This window comes from Saccoglossus kowalevskii, chromosome 17 (assembly GCF_978046115.1).
Source record: "Saccoglossus kowalevskii chromosome 17, keSacKowa6.1, whole genome shotgun sequence".
Taxonomy (NCBI): domain Eukaryota; kingdom Metazoa; phylum Hemichordata; class Enteropneusta; family Harrimaniidae; genus Saccoglossus; species Saccoglossus kowalevskii.
This window is the reverse complement of record NC_140657.1, coordinates 10,209,420-10,237,355: the sequence shown is the minus strand read 5'-3', so window position 1 is coordinate 10,237,355 and position 27,936 is coordinate 10,209,420. Positions and strand designations below refer to the sequence as shown.

The following is a 27,936-nucleotide window of genomic DNA, read 5'->3' as shown; positions in this document are numbered from 1 at the left end:
GTAGTATAATATACTGACTACAAAGTGTATTGCCACTATGGTGGTGGACATAACCATACCACTGTAGTATAATATACTGACTACAAAGTGTATTACCACTATGGTGGTGGACATAACCATACCACTGTAGTATAATATACTGACTACAAAGTGTATTGCCACTATGGTGGTGGACATAAACATACCACAGTAGTATAATATACTGACTACAAAGTGTATTGCCACTATGGTGGTGGACATAAACATACCACTGTAGTATGATATACTGACTACAAAGTGTATTGCCACTATGGTGGTGGACATAAACATACCACAGTAGTATAATATACTGACTACAAAGTGTATTGCCACTATGGTGGTGGACATAACAATACCACTGTAGTATGATATACTGACTACAAAGTGTATTGCCACTATGGTGGTAGACATAACCATACCACTGTAGTATAATGTACTGACTACAAAGTGTATTGCCACTATGGTGGTGGACATAACCATACCACTGTAGTATAATATACTGACTACAAAGTGTATTACCACTATGGTGGTGGACATACCCATATCACTGTAGTATGATATACTGACTACAAAGTGTATTGCCACTATGGTGGTAGACATAACCATACCACTGTAGTATAATGTACTGACTACAAAGTGTATTGCCACTATGGTGCTGGACATAAACATACCACTGTAGTATGATATACTGACTACAAAGTGTATTGCCACTATGGTGGTGGACATAAACATACCACTGTAGTATAATGTACTGACTACAAAGTGTATTACCACTATGGTGGTGGACATAAACATACCACTGTAGTATAATGTACTGACTACAAAGTGTATTGCCACTATGGTGGTGGACATAACCATACCACTGTAGTATAATGTACTGACTACAAAGTGTATTGCCACTATGGTGGTAGACATAACCATACCACTGTAGTATAATGTACTGACTACAAAGTGTATTGCCACTATGGTGGTGGACATAACCATACCACTGTAGTATAATATACTGACTACAAAGTGTATTACCACTATGGTGGTGGACATAAACATACCACTGTAGTATAATGTACTGACTACAAAGTGTATTGCCACTATGGTGGTGGACACAACCATATACCACTATGGTGGTGGACATAACCATATACCACTGTAGTATGATATACTGACTGCAAAGTGTATTGCCACTATGGTGGTGGACATAAACATACCACTGTAGTATAATATACTGACTACAAAGTGTATTGCCACTATGGTGGTGGACATAACCATACCACTGTAGTATAATATACTGACTACAAAGTGTATTACCACTATGGTGGTGGACATAACCATACCACTGTAGTATAATGTACTGACTACAAAGTGTATTGCCACTATGGTGGTGGACATAAACATATACCACTGTAGTATAATGTACTGACTACAAAGTGTATTGCCACTATGGTGCTGGACATAACCATACCACAGTAGTATAATATACTGACTACAAAGTGTATTGCCACTATGGTGGTGGACATAAACATACCACTGTAGTATGATATACTGACTGCAAAGTGTATCTCCACTATGGTGGTGGACATAACCATACCACTGTAGTATAATATACTGACTACAAAGTGTATTACCACTATGGTGGTGGACATAACCATACCACTGTAGTATAATGTACTGACTACAAAGTGTATTGCCACTATGGTGGTGGACATAACCATACCACTGTAGTATAATGTACTGACTACAAAGTGTATTGCCACTATGGTGGTGGACATAACCATACCACTGTAGTATAATGTACTGACTACAAAGTGTATTGCCACTATGGTGGTAGACATAACCATACCACTGTAGTATAATGTACTGACTACAAAGTGTATTGCCACTATGGTGGTGGACATAACCATACCACTGTAGTATAATATACTGACTACAAAGTGTATTACCACTATGGTGGTGGACATAAACATACCACTGTAGTATAATGTACTGACTACAAAGTGTATTGCCACTATGGTGGTGGACACAACCATATACCACTATGGTGGTGGACATAACCATATACCACTGTAGTATGATATACTGACTGCAAAGTGTATTGCCACTATGGTGGTGGACATAAACATACCACTGTAGTATAATATACTGACTACAAAGTGTATTGCCACTATGGTGGTGGACATAACCATACCACTGTAGTATAATATACTGACTACAAAGTGTATTACCACTATGGTGGTGGACATAACCATACCACTGTAGTATAATGTACTGACTACAAAGTGTATTGCCACTATGGTGGTGGACATAAACATATACCACTGTAGTATAATGTACTGACTACAAAGTGTATTGCCACTATGGTGCTGGACATAACCATACCACAGTAGTATAATATACTGACTACAAAGTGTATTGCCACTATGGTGGTGGACATAAACATACCACTGTAGTATGATATACTGACTGCAAAGTGTATCTCCACTATGGTGGTGGACATAACCATACCACTGTAGTATAATATACTGACTACAAAGTGTATTACCACTATGGTGGTGGACATAACCATACCACTGTAGTATAATGTACTGACTACAAAGTGTATTGCCACTATGGTGGTGGACATAACCATACCACTGTAGTATAATGTACTGACTACAAAGTGTATTGCCACTATGGTGGTGGACATAACCATACCACTGTAGTATAATGTACTGACTACAAAGTGTATTGCCACTATGGTGGTGGACATAACCATATACCACTGTAGTATGATATACTGACTGCAAAGTGTATTGCCACTATGGTGGTGGACATAAACATACCACTGTAGTATGATATACTGACTGCAAAGTGTATCTCCACTATGGTGGTGGACATAACCATACCACTGTAGTATAATATACTGACTACAAAGTGTATCTCCACTATTGTATTATGTGAGCCAAGGATGTACAACAAACTGATTGTGGTGAGAGGAATACTGATTTATTTCAGTGTGTTTTGCTCAACTGAAAATGCCAAAACTAGATATATAATGGGAAGTTAAATTTTAATTTAGTTAAATTGATAAAAAAAAAGTTCATAAAAATTATCATGTTAAGATCCAAAACAGGATAATTTTTAATATATGCAAATTAGGCAAACACACCGGTCGCTGGTAGCATAGTGGTTGTCGCATCAGACTCATGATCGGTAGACCCAAGTTTAAATCCTACCATAGGCTGAACATCAAAAAGGGTCGACACCTACCCTGGGGGAGTGTGCCACAGCCTTAATAGAAAGGCCAATCCACTCGCCGAGATTCATTCACTTACGAATGTGACTTTGGGGGAACCTTGGTTAAAGTCCGCAAGTGCTTGTGTTTGACCGAGCCTGGTTGACGCCAGGATAGTGCATTAAATTGCTATTTGATAGGGAGATGGCCGCACAGCCCTGTCATGTACATGTAGTCCCAAACAGAAAATATACTTCTGTGGCAAAATGCACTATGTGTCAGCACTAGCACTTGCAATTTGCACATACAAAAAGGTCAGGAGAGACAACAGTGACATTCAATGTTCGAAACTGTCGCCTGGCACACAAAAAAAAAATTTAAAAAAAAAAAAATAAATTACGCAAACTCTAAACGACTCTGGTGGGAAATGTGTTATCCCATAAGTCCAATTTTTGTACATTCTATGTATACTTATAAATAATACTTATATTTGTTAAGATGCCAAGTCAATAATTTGTACTGTTAATATATACATAATATACATTTTACATTTTATGTATATGTAAATTATACAATACAACAAATACACATTAATGAATTTGTATAAAGTGTGTATGCAAATAATGTACTGCTGTTTCCTTGTATGTACTTTAATTTTGTATAATGTACACAATTTCAAAAAAAAAAGTATACTTTTAGTACAGAATATGTATGCAATTAATATACTATTGGGGCGTACAATTTGGTAAGGGTTATAAATCTAAAGTTTTGACAAGTGTGTGATGATGTCACAATTTGGGATGATATCAGTTGCGTACTAAACTATTTTTATTATTATTATTATAACTGCACACTGCATCTTTTAACATGTGTGGGGTTGTTTTGGAGAAAGTAGTAGTTTGTTGATTTAAATAAAGAATCATACATTATGCATGTAATATAAAGTATGTTATTGTTTATATTCTCTCCCTTCATTGATTTCATAGATGGGTTTGACAACCTTGAACTGTATTTACATGTGTTTCCGCCTCATCTGAAAAAGCACACCTTGGCGTTCATTGGTTTTGTTGGGGGTCCTGCATCTGCAGGACCGGGCTTTGAGCTACAAGCCAGATGGTCAACTCGAGTGTTCAAAGGACTATGCAACTTACCTGATGAAGAATCAATGATGAAGGAAATAAAAATACGTAAAGATGAATTCTATGAGAGATTTGGAAAACATGGAGTTGTTGTAAGTCAATTGTTTCACGTTTATTTTGCTAATGACTAATGATGAAGTCATGGAACATCGATAGGAAACAGTGTTATTGTAGATTATAAATACCTTTTCATGGCTGACAATGTCAGTATTTTAGTGTAATTGTACAAAACTAAAGGGTTTGAAAGATAAAAATGTTCAAACCTTTGAAACCACATAAAATTTTAATGGAAAAATGTTGGTAGTATATGATATTATTTCTATTTTATTTACAACAACAAAAAGGGATGGCTTGGTTTTACCTTTTTATCAATGCTACCATACTGAATAACCAAAATAATATAACTCATTAAACTTTCTATTTTCAGGATGAAAAAAATGACTATTGTACTTTACATTTAGGTATCAAAATGAAACTAATGATCTACTCCTTACAAGCTAGCTATTGATAACTCTGCCTATAATTGTGATGTACTGTTTATGCAAGAATTCATCTCAATATTACTTTTTTTCAGGTCAATTTAGTACAATACCAAGACAGACTTGCAGACTTAATTGGAGCCAAGCCAAATTTCTGGAAGCTTCTACTGACAGATCCCAAGTTAGCCTACGCTATAATGTTTGGACCATGCTATCCTGCCACATATCGACTCACGGGTCCGGGTGTATGGAATAAAGCACGGGAAACTATAATGAATACACATGAGAACCATTCAACAAAGACCACATTACAAACAGAACAACAAGGAATGCAGTTTGTGATGCTGGTGATGGTTATTGTTTCTTTGTTGCTACTTCCCTTTCTTAATATTGGATAGAATTCAATACATATATACATACATACCCCATTGATATGCATAAACGTAATTCCAAGCAATTTAAGCTATCATATATTGATACTACCAAGTCAATATTAATAAAATTGATAAGTGTTTGGAGGACCCAATCTGATTAAAATAAGGTCCTGGTTGGCTTAATTTTTTTTTTAATATAACTATTATTATTTTAATTATTTTTTGATGTTACAATTATTTAGGTGTGATAATTGGTTTGTTTATGAAAGCCACCGGGTGCTGCAAATTTATTGTAAAGAGCAAATATTAAAACGAATGGTAATCAATAAAATTATTAGTAATAATAGTAAAAATTAATATTAATAATAAAAAAATATACTAAAATTAAAATTTTAAAAATTAAGCCAACCAGGATCTTATTTTAATCAGATTGGGTGGACCCTATCAACAATGACTCTGTTTATTTCTGTTTTAGCTCTGCTGTAATCTAAAATAAGTCCATAAAATTACAGAATACTTTTTGGCTAAAGGTTGGCATGTGACCCCATTAAAAGTATATTGGCTTTGGTAAATAGGTGTTAGGTGGGCATGTTCTCAACAATGACCACATATTTTGCTAACACATTGTTTACAGTTTTTAACTAAATAACTCAATCAAGTATTTAGACCAAAAAATACCTTGAAAACATGATTTTGTGACAGTTGCGACAAAAATTTCACATCACTAAGACCTCATAGGATTTTAAAGCACTTAATGCCATAGTTATAGTGACCATTTTTTGACATAAATAGAAAATGTATATTGGTGATGCTATAAAAAAAAATCAACTCCAGGTTACTTTAATATCAGCATTGTGCCCGAACTACGTGACCAAAACAATACACTACTGATTGGATCCTCGCAGTTGACAGTGATTTCCACTTTGGATACCCCATTGGTTTGTAGGAATCTGGAAAAAAAAATATTTCTCAACTTTTGTCGTCTTTGGAGCCATATTCAGAATGGTGACACTTATATAGTAATTAATCGTAAATAAATTGCATTTATTTTATTACACTTGTACCCAGCTGACTGAATAGAGAGTTGTACAATTTGTGGGGGGGGGGGTATAACTTAAAGAATGCATGTGATGTAACAACTTGCGCATGAGATTTAATTACCACTGATCAACTATACTGCCACATATTTTCACAGTCAAAGCCTTCATGATAAATGCAGCAGCAGCAACAGCAACAGGAGTTTGGGTGAAGGCAACTTGATCAAACAATTTTAAAAATAAAAATGCGCATTTCAAATACTAAATTGTATTATATTACTTTCTATCACATACCTCGATTGCCCTGACTCGTAACACCATGGAAAGTGCGCCCTCATATCAGGGCAATAATTTCCTGTATCACACCAGCCCAGTGTGCCTGACTTTCATCAATGTAAACAAAACGCGTCATTCTAAATTACGTTGTGTGCTTGCAGCCATGCCATATTAAAATTGTAATTACACCTTTAAGATACATGTCAAAACATTTATGGAATAGGTACAGATTTTGCTGCCCTCAATCGCTTCCGCTGCACGATTTCGGGCCGCAAAAGGAGTATCCAGTCATGCTCACATTACATCGCTAGCATTTGTTAGTGAGTGTATAGCCATAAGAATTTGCTGTCATTCCCTGTGTTTTAGCCATTTAAAATGTATGGCTTATATACAGCTACCTATCAATACCAATTTCCATATAAACACTCCGTCTATCAGGGACTCCCTAGCCGTGCAATATCAATTTACAGTAAACACAGTCCATCTGTCAGGGACTCCCTAGCCGTGCAATATCAATTTTCATATAAACATAGTCCATCTATTGATGACTCCCTAGCCGTGCAATATCAATTTCCATATAAACACAGTCCATCTATCGGTGACTCCCTAGCTGTGCAATATCAATTTCCATATCAACACAGTCCATCTATCAGGGACTCCCTAGCCGTGCAATATCAATTTACAGTAAACACAGTCCATCTGTCAGGGACTCCCTAGCCGTGCAATATCAATTTTCATATAAACATAGTCCATCTATTGATGACTCCCTAGCCGTGCAATATCAATTTCCATATAAACACAGTCCATCTATCGGTGACTCCCTAGCTGTGCAATATCAATTTCCATATCAACACAGTCCATCTATCAGGGACTCCCTAGCCGTGCAATATCAATTTACAGTAAACACAGTCCATCTGTCAGGGACTCCCTAGCCGTGCAATATCAATTTTCATATAAACATAGTCCATCTATTGATGACTCCCTAGCCGTGCAATATCAATTTCCATATAAACACAGTCCATCTATCGGTGACTCCCTAGCTGTGCAATATCAATTTCCATATCAACACAGTTCATCTCTCAGGAACTCCCTAGCCGTGCAATATCAATTTACAGTAAACACAGTCCATCTATCAGGGACTCCCTATCTGTGCAATATCAATTTCTATATCAACACAGTTCATCTATCAGGAACTCCCTAGCCGTGCTATATCAATTTCTATCATATAAACAAAGTCCATCTATCAGGGACTCCCTAGCCATACAATATAAATTTCCATATAAACACAGTTCATCTATCAGGGACTCCCTAGCCATACAATATAAATTTCCATATAAACACAGTCCATCTATCAGGGACTCCCTAGCCATACAATATAAATTTCCAGTAAACTCAGTCCATCTATCAGGGACTCCCTAGCCATACAATATAAATTTCCAGTAAACTCAGTCCATCTATCAGGGACTCCCTAGCCATACAATATAAATTTCCATATCAACATAGTCCATCTATCAGGAACTCCCTAGCCGTGCAATATCAATTTCCATATCAACACAGTCCATCTATCAGGGACTCCCTAGCCATGCAATATCAATTTCCATATAAACATAGTCCATTTATCAGGGACTCTCTAGCCATGCAATATCAAATTCCATATAAACACAGTCCATCTATCAAGGACTCCCTAGCTGTGCAATATCAATTTCCAGATCAACACAGTTCATCTATCAGGGACTCCCTAGCCGTGCTATATCAATTTCTATCATATAAACAAAGTCCATCTATCGGTGACTCCCTAGCCATGCAATATCAATTTCCACATAAACACAGTCCATCTATCAGGGACTCCCTAGCTGTGCAATATCAAATTCCATATAAACACGGTCTATCTATCAGTGAGTCCCGAGCCGTGCTATATCAATTTCCATATCAACACAGTCCATCTACCAGGGACTCCCTAGCCATGCAATATCAATTTCCCTATAAACACAGTCCATCTATCAGGGACTCCCTAGCTGTGCAATATCAAATTCCATATAAACACGGTCTATCTATCGGTGAGTCCCGAGCCGTGCTATATCAATTTCCATATCAACACAGTCCATCTATCAGGAACTCCCTAGCCGTGCAATATCAATTTCCATATCAACACAGTTCATCTATCAGAGACTCCCTAGCCATGCAATATCAATTTCCATATAAACATAGTCCATTTATCAGGGACTCCCTAGCCATGCAATATCAAATTCCATATAAACACAGTCCATCTATCAAGGACTCCCTAGCTGTGCAATATCAATTTCCAGATCAACACAGTTCATCTATCAGGGACTCCCTAGCCGTGCTATATCAATTTCTATCATATAAACAAAGTCCATCTATCGGTGACTCTCTAGCCGTGCAATATCAATTTCCATATAAACACAGTCCATCTATCAGGGACTCCCTAGCTGTGCAATATCAATTTCCATATAAACACAGTCCATCTATCAGGGACTCTCTAGCCGTGCAATATCAATTTCCATATAAACACAGTCCATCTATCAGGGACTCTCTAGCCGTGCAATATAAATTTCCATATAAACACAGTCCATCTATCAGGGACTCCCTAGCCGTACAATATCACTTTCCATATAAACACAGTCCATCTATCTGGGACTCTCTAGCCGTGCAATATAAATTTCCAGTAAACTCAGTCCATCTATCAGGAACTCCCTAGCCGTGCAATATAAATTTCCATATAAACACAGTCCATCTATCAGGGACTCCCTAGCCATACAATATCAATTTCCATATAAACATAGTCCATCTATCAGGGACTCCCTAGCTAGTTCAACTTTTGAAGTTATAGATGAAATAATTTTCTCAATTTCTGACAACAGATTCTATGATGTCATACTTTACCCATAATCCTTTGCTTGAGAATCAAGATGGCTGACTACATAATACCGATGAAAAGTTGAATATCCAGAGAATGAAAACTGATATAAAAAAGTGTAAATTGCATTCTCCTACATTTGTGGAGCTTTTTCTTTAGGGGTCATTATGTTGTTTGGATTGAGATTCCCTTTAAACTAATGTATAGGCGAAACAAATAGTGAACTCCTCAGGCTCTTCTAAATCTGCCAATGATCTCATGGTCTCTGACGTCATAATGTGAATTTACATAATTTTTAAAACGCGCGGAAAGTCCTAGATCACCCCTATGACTGTGCATAAATGCAGTCACTCACTAAGAATGTACATCAGTCACAGTGACAAAAAAAATCACAAAAATTGTCAAATAGTGCCCATGACAGCACTTTCATTTGTACAAACACAGCCTGGGGTTTGATTATAGCTGGTCATTCCGTGGAAGCACGGTCACTAGTAACCATGGTGGAAGATAATATTAGTGGGAGATTTCCCAGGGTACACTCTCTGATATTTCTTGGAATCAACTTGAATCAGGTCAGGTACGAAGTCAATCTTGCGTCACACTTTAACGTCGACAAAACACGCATCCCGAATATTTAGTATTGTGTTGTCTAACGCCAGTGTTAGAAATGTTCGGGTATTCCCCTTTTCTTTGAATATATTAGGTTACCTGTGTATCCGGGAAACTATAGCCCGGGGGATACATAGAACTTGCCTAATGGGGACGTGCCCATGAAATGGGTCTCAGTTTTTGGATTTTAGGTCTTATTTATGGTCAAGATAGGTATAAATATCGGTAATGTATATGATCGTATATCTCCACCTCGGATCCCGACCTCAGATCCATAGGTAAGTGTTTTATTTGGAATAAACAGTGATGACAAAATTCTTTTATTTGGAATAAACAGTGATGACAAAATTGTTTTATTTGGAATAAACAGTGATGACAAAATTATTTTATTTGGAATAAACAGTGATGACAAAATGGTTTTATTTGGAATAAACAGTGATGACAAAACTGTTTTATTTGGAATAAACAGTGATGACAAAACTGTTTTATTTGGAATAAACAGTGATGACAAAATGGTTTTATTTGGAATAAACAGTGATGACAAAACTGTTTTATTTGGAATAAACAGTGATGACAAAATTATTTTATTTGGAATAAACAGTGATGACAAAATTGTTTTATTTGGAATAAACAGTGATGACAAAATTGTTTTATTTGGAATAAACAGTGATGACAAAACTGTTTTATTTGGAATAAACAGTGATGACAAAATTGTTTTATTTGGAATAAACAGTGATGACAAAATTGTTTTATTTGGAATAAACAGTGATGACAAAATTGTTTTATTTGGAATAAACAGTGATGACAAAACTGTTTTATTTGGAATAAACAGTGATGACAAAATTGTTTTATTTGGAATAAACAGTGATGACAAAATTGTTTTATTTGGAATAAACAGTGATGACAAAACTGTTTTATTTGGAATAAACAGTGATGACAAAATTGTTTTATTTGGAATAAACAGTGATGACAAAATTGTTTTATTTGGAATAAACAGTGATGACAAAATTGTTTTATTTGGAATAAACAGTGATGACAAAACTGTTTTATTTGGAATAAACAGTGATGACAAAACTGTTTTATTTGGAATAAACAGTGATGACAAAATTGTTTTATTTGGAATAAACAGTGATGACAAAACTGTTTTATTTGGAATAAACAGTGATGACAAAAATTATACTTTGGTATAAATATGGGTATAGATTTTGCCACTTTCCAGGTATAAAAACGGTCACACCTTTGAGCACCCAGGGGCACCTCCCTACCCAGATATATATCAACTGTCCCCGGGAGCTATAGCTACTAGACTATTCTTCTCGTTACAGACCGGGTGTGGCGGCACTAAATTTTTGCTCACCATCCCTGGCGCTCAATGTGCGAGCTTACTAGGGGGGGGGGGGGGGGGGGGGGGGTAATTGACAACAATTCTCTATGTGAACCTCACGTTTTAAATGTCACATATCACAATAAATCATAATTCCAACAAACTCAAAAGTTGTCAGTCTGATCAAAAACAATCTGATCTTTAGAGAGGTTTTGTCGACTTTTAAAGATTTAAAAAAAAAAATTGCCGGCAATCAGAATTAAAAGCGCACTACATACATCTTATTTATTTTCAATCCTACTGTTTGTTTGTTTTATTGAAACACATAAAATTCCTCAAAAAGTATTAAACTGGTTACACTAACTACTAGAACACATATTTAAAACTTACGAATTGTACATAAATTACTAGTACTATCTAAAGCACAACAATTAAAAAGCTGGTGATAATAAAAAAATAGATAAAAAAAATATACAAAAGCAATATACAGTGAATCAATGAAACATAGAAAAGAATTAAATGAAACAAAAAACGCATTAAAAAAGAGAAAAGTATTTATGTTAATTTGCCAGAAGATGTTGCTGTCTAAGGTTCGTGTTATTTTTGATAGACTGGGCAACTATTATTTGTACATTCAGGTTTGTATCACCCATTAATTTTGAAAATATTTATGAAGTTTATAGTGTGATTGGTAATCAGTAATGATCGCGAGAATATGGTACTCGTGACTTTGCGAGAGATTATTCTCTTTGTGTGTGGATTAAAACACTACGCCAAAAATATAGTACGGACGTACGTGTCATTTAGACACGAGTTGGGCGTAAAATACGTAACTAATCAACATAGCATTATTATTACACCACTTTAAAAGTATATTTTTCGGCATAAAATAAATAGTGAAATGTTATTTCATAATCACGATATACGTGCGGAACTTCTTTCCCAGGGTTTGCGGAAGGATAAAAATGCCTTACCCATGTGCTTCCGGAAATAACAAATGCACTTCCGGCGGCTGAAATTTTCTCGACTTTTCAACGCAATTTCTGTCGTTATTACCCAATATTTTGAAAATCGGACAGTCCTCAGGTAAGGAACTGTTATCTAAGAATCAATTCTGTGAATTTGGGCTGGCTATGTCTATCAGTGAAAGAGATTGGGGCATGCGATTCGCGGTGTCGGGAACTGCTTCCGGTGGGGTGTCAAAAACATACGCGTCTTATACAAAATGTCGGCTGCGTTGTTCCTTGCTCGCATATCCTCATATTTTTCGACATAACTCCTAATTTTTTGAAAGAAATGTTTACACCGAGTGATGAAAATGTGATGGCTTTCAATCACGGTAAGCATATTTTGGGTGTAGTACGAGTAATTACACACCACGGCATCAACTTTGTATCCGGATTCCTGGCGGTACGGCCTTTAATTTCATCGCAATCAAAATGGTTGTTTTAAAAACTATTACAGAGATAGAAATTTACTGAAAAATACTTGCAATATATATATATATGTATATATGTATATTTTATTACAAATAGATGTGTTTTGTTGTTCTTTTTTCCAATTTAAAGTATTTTTAAATGACAGGCTTTAAAATTTCACCCCACCAGCTCATGATCATATAAGAGGATTATTATATTATATGCAATACATCGCTGGGAAAATTTGGATTATTCAGTTGAGAGTGCGAAACAGCCATGGTTTATGGAGAAGGAGACTGCATAACCTACTGGTTGTACAGACCCGGAATGAAATACTGAATTACTAGTAATGTCCCTTGTTCTTGTTTCAGATAATCATGTCTTTAGTTGACCTTGGCAAGAGGTTGCTGGAAGCTGCTAAGAATGGCAGAGATGAAGAAGTGAGAACATTGATGGCAAATGGTGCACCATTTACAACAGATTGGGTCAGTTCACTTATTATATTGTCCCGTTTTGCACAAGTTTCTTTCCTTGTTTCTATATTGACTTGTGAATAATTCTCAAGACTTGCATGTACATGTACAAGGCTCTAATGTAAGCAAAAGTTAGAAGTTCATCTTTGGATGTAAACTTGCTTACAAGTCTTACTGTTTTTCGAAAAAAAAATAAGACGAAAATGGCTAATATAAGAATTAAAGCAGTGTTTTCAAAAATGGAAAGTGATCACTCAGACAGTCAACCATTGTTTAAGGATAAACTTCAAGTAGGATAAATGTTAATATCCTAAAACATCGTAACTTGTAATAAGAACCATTGACCTTGATTTTGACAAAGAACGGCAGAGCCCAATGTTCGACAGCAAGGTTTCATAACCTGTAAGCCTGACGTGTAAGCCTGAATATAAAAATTGTGCAAATAGTGAGGGGGGCAAAGGTGATGTACAGTCGATTATGAAAATGTGTCTCTGGTTTTGATTTACAAATACAGTTCTTTCGTTGTGTTTAGTTGTCCGTACACGTGGTTAATAATGGATAAGAATTTAGGTTGTAATCTATCTCCACTCTCTCTTGGGTTAGTGGGTATCTTACTTCAAAACTAATTTAAAAGTGATGATAGATTTATTGATACTGAATTATTTCTTTATTTCACAATGGCTTTCAATCATTCCTGCTTGGTGAATCTTGACTTTTCTTGTATTGTCGATAATTCTATCCTAGTGGTCTCATGTTTATTTGCTTTCAATGCATCACAAACCAAGCTTCATATTTACTTTCATTCAGCTGGAAAGTGTCAGGGATGTTTTGTTCTTGTTTTGTCTAATGTGCTAGGGACAACATCAAAAGTTCAATGTAGGATAAAAAACTTAATTCCTTTAGTTTTTTACCCCCCCCCCCCCCCCGAACGTAATTGATATATGGATCATAGTGTAGGACTACGTTCACCATTAAATACAAATTTATAATCGGACAGTAGTATTGCATTGCAGTTGGTTCTAGGTCCATTCCCTGAAATTGACCTCATTTGTAGTACATATTTACACTCGGACCAAACCATTTTCTCGTCTTGGATGTGTTATTTTTCATTTTCTGTAATTTTTGTCCATGATTGGATAGAAAAAAAAAAAAACTACAAATACTCCAAGATTTGTTTGACTACATTAAAAAATAAAATCGTTTTTGTAGGATGGAAACTTCTGAGGTCACCCTCCCCCAAAACTAAAGCAAATAAGTTTTTTATCCAACATCCATCTTTTGACGTCGTCTCTTAATTAAATTGGAAATTGTAAATGTACATAACAGCTTTACAATAAAATTAGAGTCTTCAGAGTTGTGGTTATTTAACCTGTCAGAGTTGCAGGCAAACTGTCAGAGTATCTGCATAAGTGACAAGTTAGCAGCCAAGGACAAGGAATATCATTCATTTACTTATTTTTTACAGCTGGGTACATCCCCTCTTCACATGGCAGCTCAAATGGGTCATGTGACGACTGCTGAAGTGTTACTTCGGGCAGGAGTTAGTCGTGATGCAAGAACTAAAGTAGATAGAACACCACTACACATGGCAGCACAAGAAGGTCATGCACAGATTGTAGAATTATTATTAAAACATAGTGCTGATATTAATTCAAAAGATATGGTAAGTTTTCATTCATTCCATAATATTAAAGGTTGTGGTTGTCACATTCCACATCTCGGTGAGATTGAAGCTGTGCTCATGGTGGTTAGGAAATATGTAGTGTTGACACAAGATCCTGTATCCATTATGAACAGGTTAGACTAACTGAAATGATAATTTTATGGTGCATGTCACACTATGAACAATGAAGCAATTAGCTATTTCAGGGATTTTTTTAAACAAGGGAACAGGGGTGCAGCACCCTCATGCGATGGTCATGCGCCCTCTTACCCGAGGGAGCAGTCTGGCAACCGTAAAATTCTGATTGACCAGGAATCACATGTGGCCGCAGTCTTCAACTGTGATCTGTCTGATAGTAATTTTGGCCCCAAGGAAGCCATAAAATGCTCCATTTTAACTTAAAATTATCAAAAACTCCACATCCTGGTCGGGAGAACCCTATCTCCCCAACTTGGTGGCGCTGCTAAATTGCAGTGCTCCCTCTTGCAGTTTTTTTTCTAGAAAAACCCCTGGCTACTTGATCTGGGAAACAAAAGAATGTTTCATAACAAAGTATTTTGATGTCATTTTTTTTTCATATCTGCATGCAATAAGACATCCAGGGTAAGTAGTTACATAAATCTGTGTGTTACAGGGCAAATGATGTCATTCTTTGTGTTTCAGGGCAAGTGATGTCATTCTTTGTGTTACAGGGCAAGTGATGTCATTCTTTGTGTTTCAGGGTAAGTGATGTCATTCTTTGTGTTACAGGGCAAGTGATGTCATTCTTTGTGTTACAGGGCAAGTGATGTCATTCTTTGTGTTTCAGGGCAACTGATGTCATTCTTTGTGTTTCAGGGCAAGTGATGTCATTCTTTGTGTTTCAGGGCAAGTGATGTCATTCTTTGTGTTTCAGGGCAAGTGATGTTATTCTTTGTGTTACAGGGCAAGTGATGTCATTCTTTGTGTTTCAGGGTAAGTGATGTCATTCTTTGTGTTTCAGGGCAAGTGATGTCATTCTTTGTGTTTCAGGGCAAGTGATGTCATTCTTTGTGTTACAGGGCAAGTGATGTCATTCTTTGTGTTACAGGGCAAGTGATGTCATTCTTTGTGTTTCAGGGCAAGTGATGTCATTCTTTGTGTTTCAGGGCAAGTGATGTCATTCTTTGTGTTTCAGGGCAAGTGATGTCATTCTTTGTGTTTCAGGGCAAGTGATGTCATTCTTTGTGTTTCAGGGCAAGTGATGTCATTCTTTGTGTTTCAGGGCAAGTGATGTCATTCTTTGTGTTTCAGGGCAAGTGATGTCATTCTTTGTGTTTCAGGGCAAGTAATGTCATTCTTTGTGTTTCAGGGCAAGTGATGTCATTCTTTGTGTTTCAGGGCAAGTGATGTCATTCTTTGTGTTTCAGGGCAAGTGATGTCATTTTTTGTGTTTCAGGGCAAGTGATGTCATTCTTTGTGTTTCAGGGTAAGTGATGTCATTCTTTGTGTTTCAGGGCAAGTGATGCATCATGGGATTACTATGGTTCTATTAATAAAACAGCTTTAATGTGAGTTATAGTAATTCATGAAATTCTTGTTTCAGATTATGTTCAGAGTGCAAGCACACACAACATAAACACATATGAATGTATATTTATGACTGGATGCTGATTCCAGTATTTTGTTATTTGAACCTACCAGTAATAGTGTTGTTTCTATTGACAGCTTAAAATGACACCACTTCATTGGGCAGTTGAAAGAGAACACCTTGATGTAATTGATTTGTTGATAAGAAATGGTGCAGATATAGGATATTTAAATAAGGTAAGTATGTTTGAGACTTATCCTACCTCTCATTCATACTATACTTTTGGTTTGCATGTGCAAACCGATTCTGATATTCATAGCCTGGCTTTCAATTTCTGATTTCTGAATTAAAAGCATTTGCATGTTTATTGTTTGAGTGCTTGCGCATAGTATGTACTGACATCTTTCCCCTATGTAGAATGCTTATTTCACCAATCCGTGATATATTCCCAAATTGACATCATTTTGGGGGACAGTTAGGAAACTCTTGACTGCGAATTGACCAGACAAGGGTGTGAGGATTATGAATTGAATTTTGACAAATTGTCAATAATCCATGCCGCACTGAGGATTGGTATATGGTAACTGAACACACACAACGCCCAAATCCATACCACACAGGACTGAAACTTTGGTGACTGAACATGCATGACATCCATATCCAAATACTGTAAAACACTTTATTTTAGCTGGAGAGTTTATTTTCTCTAATTTTTGATTAGTTGTATATACAGGAAAAAGTTATTTTCACTGGGTTTAATTTCACTAAATCATCCCTTCTGTGATATGAACCCCTTGGTCTCGACAGGAAAATGCACAAAAGGTTGAATGTTCTTTTTAAATAAATCATCCTGATATTGTCAGTGAACTTAACAATGAAATTTGTTTTCTCCTAATTCAGTTTGACAAGACAGCTTTAGAAATAGCCATAGATAAAGACAATCATGAAATGATACTATTACTACAAAATGCACAGGTATTTATTTTATCTATTCATATTAGTTGTGTTTAAATTTCCAATTATCTCTAGATACTACCAATGACTCTGAAAAAAATATTTCCATTAATAAAATTTTTTGGCTAAATCAACTACATTTTGGACTACTGCACTTATACAATCACCAATTTGAGAATTGGATAAAGCTAACACTGTACTATGAAATATACTATTTAATGAACTATTCTGACTTGTCAGATCTAAACGGTCAATAGTAGGTTTATTTGTGCTCAACAAATATGGCAAATCTGTGTTTCACTATGAAATGATTGTGAAGTCATGAAATCACAATTCTAGGACAGGTTAAGACTTTAGAAGCTAATAAATTATAAATCATGCAAATAAATTATTATTTAACCTTTTCTTTTCCATGTTTATACACACTTTTTCTATGCATGTATTTTTGAATGTTTCCTGAAATAAACCCTAATTTTGGAGCCAACAGACAAAATTTAGATAAATATTTAGTTTTTACTCAAAGAATTTGGCAATTTTTGTCCCAACCTTCTGACGAGAAGTGCAGGACTATTTTGTGAATTTGTGATGAAAACAGGGAAGTGGCGGTGAAAAGGTTACATTACACTATGTAGCATACATGTATGTTAAAGATCTTTGTATGAAAATAACATAATAAAATGCAGATGATTTCAAAAGTATTGAAAACATTGACACATTATAAATGTATTTGGTCATGTTGGGATTACATTTGTACATGCTTACTCACATCAACATATTGTTGTTTACAGTTTAGTCTTGTTAATGGAACATCTCATTCAACAATATCTGAAAATACTGCGACTGAAACCACAACAACTACATCAGCTAGTAATATACAGACATTGGTGACAGCGGCAGCTGCCGTCAAAGACAATCATTCTGTTATCAGTATGTCAAGTAAGTATTAGTGAGGTTACAGCAAAGTATGTGCAAAAGCAGTACAACAATTTTATTGACCGATTTGTAGTTCTGAGTGTTTGAACAAATGATACAACCTTTTGAAGAGCAGTAATTTTTATTGTTTTCAGTGCTGGTTTATAATAATGAATATGTTGTACTACTTGACCGTGAAACCCAATATTTTATTTTTATTTTCCTCTGAGAAAAAAAAAAAATACAAATATCTGTTACAAAATCTACCTAAATGTATTAGTTTAAGAATAAAGTAAAATCTAAAATATTGCTTACCTTTTAAAAGTTCTATATCGGCCTGCCAACATAACAACAATGCTAGCCTTGTTCAGAGATTGTGGTCAAAGGTCAAATCCAGGGAAGAGAGTGACGGCACTCAACTTGAAAATAATCTATGTTCCAGCATGGATATACAAGAGATGACACTGTTCAGTGCTTGCTCAATTTGATATCTGTTTGTTTGGTTCAATAAGGAATAGCAGTGATTCATATCTGATAATAGCTGTTTCAAAAACTACATCACTCACACACACTCTCACAGTTGCCTGCCATATAGGTTGTCGTACATGTTTATATTTTGCATGTGTGTGCACTGGCTGGTCATTCGCTTCTGGAGATAAAATAAAGGTGTTGTTTGTTTGTTGTTGAAGCAACTTGCGGACAATGTTGTCACAGCAGATTACGAGCTATTGTTGATCGATGAACCCCAATCATAGCTAAAAGCTAAAAGTCAAAAGCCATTGTGGAAAACACTGCTTTGTCCAGAATCTAGTGGTATAGTGATATGTTAGTAATAATAACTTCTCTGGTGATAAAGAATGAGTTTAACTTCTGGATTTTTGACTCCCATGTGCGAAGCACAAAATGTGAGTCTTTGCAGTTAGTGTGTCTGTATGTGTGTATGTGTGTATGTGTGTATGTGTGTATGTGTGTCCGACTGTTCCACTGCTATCTCAAGAACCATACATCGGTTTTTGATGAAACTTGGTGCATAGATGCTCTGGGCCAATGCGCAGATTTGATTAGGTTTTGGTAAAAATCCATGCTCGTTAATTACCTAATTTGCATGATAATTAGCTAATTTTTAGCTGTTCTATGACTGTTCCACTGATATCTAAAGAACCACTCATTGGATTTTGATGAAACTTGGTACATAGATGCTCTGAACATATGCGCAGATTTGATTAATTTTTGGTAAAAATCCGTGCATATTAATTACCTAATTTGCATGATAATTAGCTATTTTTTAGTGGTTCCATGACTGTTCCACTGATATCTAAACAACCACTCATTGGATTTTGATGAAACTTGGTACATAGATGCTCTGAACTAATGCTAGGTTTTGATTAGTTTTTGGTAATAATCCGTGGATACTAATTACCTAATTTGCATAATGATTAGTCAATTTTCGGTTTTTCCACTGATATCTCAAGTACTAATCATCACATTTCAATGAAACTTGGTACATAGATGTCATACGACACTGCACAGACCTGATAGTTTTTATGGTAATATCAGTACATATTAATTACCTAATTTGCATAATTAATTAATTTTCAGCATTGATATAAGTAGTTAGCATTACATTTCAATGAAACTTGGTACTTACATACTCAAGGACTATGCAGAGATTGATTGTTTTCGATAAATATTTGTGCATATTAATCACCTAATTTGCATAATTAGTTAATTTTCAGCTTTTCCACGGGTATCTCAAGTACTAATCATCGCATTTCAATGAAACTTGGTACATAGATCCTTTAGGACTATGCAGAGACCTGATTAGTTTTAGGGTAAATAATTGTGCATATTAATTACCTAATTTGCATAATTAATTTTCAGCTTTTCTACTGATATCTAAAGTACTAATCATCACATTTCAATGAATCTAGAATTATGCAGACCCAATTAGTTTCCGGTAAATATTTGTGCATATTAATCACCTAATTTGCATAATTAACCAACTTTCACACTGATATCTCAGGTACTATACATCACATATCAATGAATGTACATGGATGCTGTAGGACAATAGACAGACCTGAATAATTGTGGGTTAAAATCTGTACATATTAATTACCTAATTTGCATAATTAACCAATTTTAAGCTTTCACACTGATATCTAAAGTACCGTAAAAACTCCAAAATTTCGACCGGTTTTAAATAATTGGTGTTAGAAATGTGACGTGTTTTTAGTCAAAATTAAGGTGCATTTTCGGACGGTCGAATTTTTCAGAATAGAAATCAGCAAATGAAAAAATGGGGATGATAGACAGTGTGCTTCATTAGTTTTTAAAAAATGCAATGTCCGTCAATTGACGTAAACTTCCCCATGTTTCACGGTAAAAGCAAAGGTCGTGGCCGAGTTGTAACTCAAAATCTAAACAAAGTCATCAATCAGTGAGTATTATGACAAGCAAAACAAAACATCAAGACGCGGAAAAGAGGTCAGCACAAAACTAATAGGTCAAAAGACAAAGCTGTCTCGCACTACCTAGGAAAACTTGCGAATGTTCGAAGTACAGGTACCCATTGGACAAAAGATACATGGAAGTTTAGCAAACTATCTCCTCGACCCAGTGCAATGTATCCGGTTAGAATCAAAGCTCACGTGTCCCTTACTTGAGGAACCAAATTCTGCCGTAAATTCGCCCTTGGATTAAAAAATAAAATGGGATTTAAGAAAATAAAATGGGACTTTTAAGGTGTATTTTGGCGTCATTTTTCGAACATTTCAATCAATCCTGCCGGCTAAAATAGAGTAAGTTTTACCGTAGTCATTGGCGTCTGTCTATTCAAGAGTACACGTGTATGATTTTTATCGTGACTAGCGTGAGCGGGTAAGCTTCCTTTCGAGAATGAGCTGTTATCACTGTGAACAATGTTAAATTATTCTTCAGATGACCAGTTAATTTTTTAAAAACAACTAATTTTTTTATTTAAAAAAAATCATGCCGTTTTCACATCTAAATCCAAGCCAAAATATCGTACTACAACATCAATCTCTTTTGCATTGCGTTCAATAACATTAACATATTTAAATAAGCTATGGTAATTTGAACACGTTGGCATCATCCAGCTTTTTGATTGGTTAATTAGCGATTTGACCTATTTGACCTAAGAGAACATGGCGGATATCCTACAGCATCAAACGTTTATACGAGACCGGAATCATTCGCTTACGATGAAACTAAGTTGACTTTTATTTGTATTTCATAACCATTCAACAAATTTATTTTGTGTACATTATTATAATCACTACTGAGTACAGTAATAATCAACAATTCAGAAACGCAGCATGCCGAGATTTTTGTGTTCGTTTTTATTTGAAACTTCGTTTATTTAGAATATATTTTCGTTACCAATAAAATAAAAATCTCTCAGTCAATCAGAAACCCGGATTCATGCCTTCGAGGAAGGTCCCGTTTGAACGCTCACATCGGGTTTTTTTTCGTTTGGGGGAAAACTAAAACTGGTCGCAATTTTCGAATAAGAATGAGTCGGCAATTTTTAGTGGAGTCGAAAATTTGGAGGTAAATAAAACACCGAAACCCGGCAAATAAATAGGCGACCGAATTTTTAGAGGGGTCGAAATTTTGGAGTTTTCACGGTACTAATTATTCCATTTCAATGAAACTTAGTACAAGGATGCTCTAGGACAATGTACAAACCTAATTAGTTTGGGGTAAAAATCTGTTCATATTAATTCCCTAATAAGCATAATAATTCATAATTTTTTGGTTCTAATCACATTTCAATTAAACTTGGAGACATAGATTTTCTGTTACATTGCGCAGACCTCATTAGTTTTACACTCAAATCTGGTCATATTAATTTTCTGATTTGCATAATTAGTTTTCAGCTAAGTGATTTCGAATTATATTTAATGTGTTTCCAATACTCTCAGCACATGGGAGTTCTTTCTAAGCTTTCTTTGATATTTTTTGTTCTTAGATGAAGCTGGCCATCCACCATCAAGTTCCACATCAGTATTAGCGACATTAGCTGCCTTAGCAGAGGCATCAGCACCGCTTAACACACCTTGTGAGTAAACTTGTTTCTAACAACACAACAAATCTGCAAATTCAATTAACCCTTTCCAGGGATCGTGTTAACCCCATATTTTGCTTTCCGGACTCCAATTACTGAAGAGGGACCCAGTTTTTCAGGCATGCTAAGGTCCAATCTCTAATAATGTTATCCAGGGTCAAATTTCAATTTCTTAAAATTTTGTAAGTGGGACTTGTCTTGCCAAAACACTAGCGCAAACCCTGCCCTTTCAAAACTGAACAACAAATCTGCAGATTCAATTAACTCTGTCTAAACTAAACACCAAATTTGCATATTCAATAATACTTATAACAGCGTCCGGATTACTTTCGGAAATTCCGTCGCGTTTCGGAAAGTTTTATTTTTAAAAACTTTTGAATATTTATTTGTGCTTTTAGGTTAATGAGGAGGTTATAATAATTTTTCATTTCACTTTAACTCTGTTTTTTACACCCCTCAGACCCCTTTAAAAAGTCACTTCTGGCCATTATAATGGCCACTATTATCTTAATGGCCAGAATATTGACCAGATTTTTTTAAGTGGCCAAAATATTTACCAGTGTTTTTAAAATGGTGGTTTTAATGACCCATGTTTTTTATACTGGTCAGAATAATTACAATTGCTTTTTAAATGATGGAGTTGATGACATTTTTTTTTTTTATGGGCAGTATAATGGTCATTTTATTTTTCATTACATACATAACATGACCAGTATTTTTGTTCATGTCACTAATATAATGGCCCAGAAAAAAACCTTCTACCTCGTGTGAGTCAATATACGTGTGGGAATTTATTTTTCCAAGTTTTACTGGCGCTTGCAAGTACACTTAAATGAAATTTCGCGAATAATGCCTCGATCCCCAGTGAAATTTTATAGTAACGCTGATGCCAGTGACTGCTGGTGGACTACATAACCTGCGGAGTATTTAGATGGTGTTGAATCATAGGACGATTGCAGTACTGCAACTGGCACATCAAGGTATGAATTTGTAATTATTTTACAATGACTTCAATACAATATTAGATACTTTTGTTGCTGTTTGTGTAGCAGGATAGTCTTTTGGGGCTTTAGTTTTTGTTTTTCAAAAATTATATAAATTAAAAAAACACTGTGGCATTTGCTTTATGTACTATCATACCTATTTTTTGGAAAAAAATAAATGCGCAATTTTTTGTTGAGTCATGGCTCACTGTGTAAGTACTGTTTCATTATCATTCATAATTGTCAAACAACAAGCTCAAGTAGGTGTTAATGAGGATTAGCTCCTATGTTTGTTAATACAAGAAAAGTATAAACAAAGGTTATTTCCAACTCCTGAAATCTGCAAAAAACATCAACGTAAATTTGTTTCCATTCATGGCAATGTTTTCAAATTATTAATATAATTTAACTGACTGCAAAATGTTTTTTTTTTTAATTTTCAAAGATTATGTATATTGTTTTTTTTTTCTCTTTAGACAATACCAACAATAGTGTACTGTACATTGAGAAATCTAATTTATTAACCATGTATGAACTATATATATTATGCCCATAACGTCAAATACCATACAGAATCCCTTTTTCCTGTAAACTAGTATAAGATGATATATGCCCACAGTGTGCAACAGTTCATTTTCTTTGCGCACAAAAAAACTCCCATACTCAAAATAACTTTTAATTTAGCATAGATTTAAACTAAATTTCAATTAAATCTAATATTTTTTGACCATCTTTGAGCCTAATTTGATTTGAATGAGTTGTAGAGATCAATATAAAAGGGAAGTGAACCTAAATGTATGCGCCTAAGGAAGGAATAAACAGAAGACACTTATTAGTAGTATTCACGCAGAGCTCTTCAGCAAAGGCTAAGAGGTCCAATACCTTAGCCTGTGCTAGAAAAAAATTGCATGAACACAGGTTAAGAAATACTAAGTACAGAGTAAATCTGGTCAGTCCAGAGCCTTAGCACAGGCAAAACAAAACATGCATGAGCGCTTAGCTCGGCTAAAAAAACCATTGTATTCAATGTTCATTTAGGAGATTTACTACTATACTCATAACTTTTTATTTCGGTGTGCCATTTCCTGCATGACAATCAATGTTAACACTTATAGAGAAATTTACTCAAGAAAAAAATGAACTGATGATGAGACTCTGTGCTACTTCCTGTTATTCTGCAATTTGCACTTTCTGAATTTGCTTTGGTATTGTTTTATAGCTGTAGAACTAACCTTCCTAGTTACTCTAACTGAGCAATCATAGTTAAAATTCCTGCAGCTTTTGCCTATTCTTAATAAGTTTGGGCGTTCCTTACCCCGTGCTAACCATCGTTTCCTTCTGTGCATGAACTCAAACATACGAGATTAGCTTAAATCTTAGCCCGTACTTTGTGTAGCATGAACACTACTATTGAAGATCCAGGGGCAAATGGGTGAAAATTAAACAAATTATAATGAAGGTGTAATATGCAGTCAGTAAAAGTCCTGGGCGTTTCTGGGTTAGCCAAATTGATCATGGGTACTCTGGCTCAACTTGGACAAAAAAATATTTAGTCTTTATAACGGGAACAGGGGCATGCTACCATGGGTATCCCTTTCAAGTAAGCTTAGTTATAATCCTCTACCAAATTAACACCTTAGAGAAACTGATAATAAATCTATGTCAACACCACTGTTACATCCTCTCCTGTTTCATAAGCCACACATGGCTGCCAGGGTGTAGCTACACAAAATGAGACAATTTTGTGGTTGGAAAATCAGAAAAATTAAATTTGATCAAAATAGCCAAGTCCATTCTATTGATGCAAGTGAAATTAATAAATTAAGTTTTTATTCCACTATGAAATCAGGAAAGGGAAACAAAAATGGTAAGTTTCTCTGCAAGGAAACAAAACTGGCTAAAAGTAAACAATGTCCTGTGAAAATTTGTGTCATTATAACAAGTGGATTTTTTATCATATTTAGAACAGATATAGCATAGTGCACTCGTCATACACTGACAAATAAATATACTAGTATAAACTGTTTCAGATGTATAAATCTTCTAGGTACATGTACAAAATGTATATGTATTAATGAGATTATACAGGAGGTTATAAACCCACATTGCACATAGGAAACTGGATTTTCTTTTGTCTCAGACAGAAGTTGTATGTCCCTGTTTTCTAAGGTCTATGCTTAAATCATAACCATCTGAATACCATTATATCATTTTTCAAATTAAACTGTTTTTATATTTTTAATATCATTTTCTTGATTTTGAAAAAAAATATAGAAACAATATTACACTTACTATAATTACTCTATTAGCAGCACATGCGCTTAGGTAAATTACAGGGATCTTCAATGGTCGAAATAAGTAATATTTTCATGATTTAGTATCCACAAGTGTAATTTTAGAGCAAATATGGTATTGTATTGGATCATAATTATAATACAATTATTTATTTTGTGAAAGTACCAGGGGATCGATGAAGTTGTACATTCATGGTGGCATTCCCATTGTGGAGGGACTCAATAATTTTGTATGTACACAGCTTCCTATTTTGAGAGACAAAATCATGCAGCTGCATTGTTACATAACATTCTTTTGTCTCTTGTCTTGTAGGAAGTTAAATCCCCCTATTGTTCTCAGAAATTAGGTTCCCAAGTACAGCAATGTACTGTCCTAGTCTCTCAAAAGACAAACTGTGTGTATATATGGCACAACCCCTTAATATATTCGGTTAGGAAACAATTTGATTTGATTTTATTCTGTTGTCTAGATGCATTTTTCGATATTTATATTTTTTCAATCAGAATGTACCGGGTATCATTTTTTGGAAGTATATCTGAGTTGCATAGGGGAGAAATTAACATATCACAAGATGTCATTTTATCGACATTGCTATTTGTGAGGACAGAAATATGCCAGCATACACAGACACCACAAACACTTGTTTCCAAAATTGGTTACAAAGTGTATTAATTAAAAACTGGTCATTGTAAGCTAATAGCAAACTGAATTATTTTTTGCAGATAATGACAATTTATAAAAAGGAAAAAACTATATATATGGGACATAAGAAGTTGAAGAACCAGGATTTATGGACGTTAAGGGAAGAAAAAAGTTTAACCAGTATTGATGGATGCAATGGTTTAGCATTTACATGTTTATCAGTTTTACGCTTGCACACAGATTTTGAAAGTTCCAAGTGTGTAGAGTCACTGTACATTGCTTTCCATAATATTGAAAAAATCCTGCAGAGATCAATAATCGGAAAAAATTTGACATTCCTACATCTTGGAGAAAAAATATTTTACACTAGAAAAAGAATAGCACAAAAACAAAGAGGAGAAAAAACATTTTGCACAGCCCCCTCCTTAAGCTAATCGCCTCTCAATAAAACTTGATAAATATCTAGAGGAGTATGACATTGCAAACCTAAAATACTATTATCCACTAAAACAGTCTCTATGGCTGTGCACTACATCAAAAACAAAACATGGCATATTTTTAGTATTGCTTACATATACTTGTTTTGTTTAATGTTTTCATTAATTATTCAATTTCTGTACTTCATGTGTTTGTACACTGAGCTGAATAATTAAGATGATGTTTTGAAGCAATGTTTTAACCCCCTCCCTCCCCCATATGACTTTTTTACTTTGCAAAGCTGTACCTCCCAGATATTTTTAGAGATTTTAGAGATTTTGTTTTATTTAGTAATTTAGTGATTGTATTTGTTATTTGTTTTTTAGTATATTGTGTTTTTGTTTTGTTTTTTATATATATATATTTCTCCTTGTACTTTGTGACCATTTTCTTTCCCTCCGGGGATTGTGTAAGAGTCAATAAGTAAATAAATAAATAAATTTAGTTGTTTATGCATAGACGGTCTTTGGTTATAAATTATTTACTTTCCAGTCATTTTTTGAAGCGTAAGCCTTTGTCATACTTTCGGCTGTGGTGACTTCCTGTCACTATGCTTTTGTTTCCCTTTGGTTAGCTAAACATAAATGCTTGTTAAAAATCACACTTGGAAGTAAGAGGTTCTAATGGAATAGCAAGCAATCTAATCTATTCCTGAAATTGTTAAATTATATATAGTGTTATCTGGAAATGTAAAAATAAACTTCTAGAAATGTGTTATTCAGTTCAAAAAATAAACTGGCTGCATGCAGAATCTCAGAGAAACAATTGCATGTACATGCAGGAATAGACGGATGTTGCAGCAGCAGAAGTTTGGGCCTGGACATTCCAGTCGCATTTTTAAAATGATTTTAAATAATGTACGTATTCTTAACAAACTGTTACATGAGAGGGGGCAGAGCATGAAATAATATTTTAGTTTTGGAAACTATACAAAGATGTGTGTTTCAGTTCAGTAATTCAATACCTTTGATGAGCCATTATTAATAGCACACTAAGGATTAGATTTGAATAGATTCCTAGTGAGATTGGTGCATTCTTAATTTAAAAAAAACTTAAAAAGTTTTACTGCTACTAAATTATACATATGTTTGGTATAATTTATTGTGAAACATTAATGTTGTTGTGAAAATAGTTTTAT

At 34.9% G+C, this 27,936-nt stretch overlaps 2 protein-coding genes and 1 long non-coding RNA gene across 5 annotated transcripts in view; all 3 read left to right on the top strand.

Annotated features, from left to right (window-relative positions):
- Window positions 1-5,242, top strand: part of LOC102807861 (dimethylaniline monooxygenase [N-oxide-forming] 2-like) — a 39,975-nt gene extending 34,733 nt beyond the window's left edge. Inside the window, exons 6-7 of the mRNA XM_085491857.1 lie at window positions 4,213-4,457; window positions 4,940-5,242. Of these exons, the coding sequence (XP_085347983.1) occupies window positions 4,213-4,457; window positions 4,940-5,242 (548 nt within the window). The remainder of the gene's footprint in view (window positions 1-4,212; window positions 4,458-4,939) is intronic.
- A 7,088-nt stretch (window positions 5,243-12,330) lies between these two features.
- The window catches only part of LOC100369954 (GA-binding protein subunit beta-2-like), a 30,040-nt gene continuing 14,434 nt past the window's right edge, over window positions 12,331-27,936 (top strand). For 2 of the 3 annotated variants that reach the window (XM_085492383.1, XM_085492385.1), the window contains exons 1-7: window positions 12,331-12,428; window positions 13,132-13,245; window positions 14,699-14,896; window positions 16,583-16,681; window positions 17,346-17,420; window positions 18,188-18,335; window positions 22,306-22,395. In XM_085492383.1, coding sequence (XP_085348509.1) covers window positions 13,138-13,245; window positions 14,699-14,896; window positions 16,583-16,681; window positions 17,346-17,420; window positions 18,188-18,335; window positions 22,306-22,395 — 718 coding nt within the window. In that variant the 5' untranslated portion in view covers window positions 12,331-12,428; window positions 13,132-13,137. Of the gene's footprint in view, window positions 12,429-12,537; window positions 12,682-13,131; window positions 13,246-14,698; window positions 14,897-16,582; window positions 16,682-17,345; window positions 17,421-18,187; window positions 18,336-22,305; window positions 22,396-27,936 lie in introns of those variants that run through there. The other variant, XM_085492384.1, reaches the window with a different exon arrangement.
- On the top strand, window positions 22,417-27,258 carry LOC144347852 (uncharacterized). Its single transcript, XR_014926899.1, has 2 exons — window positions 22,417-23,381; window positions 26,402-27,258. It is a non-coding gene; the product is annotated as an uncharacterized LOC144347852 (long non-coding RNA).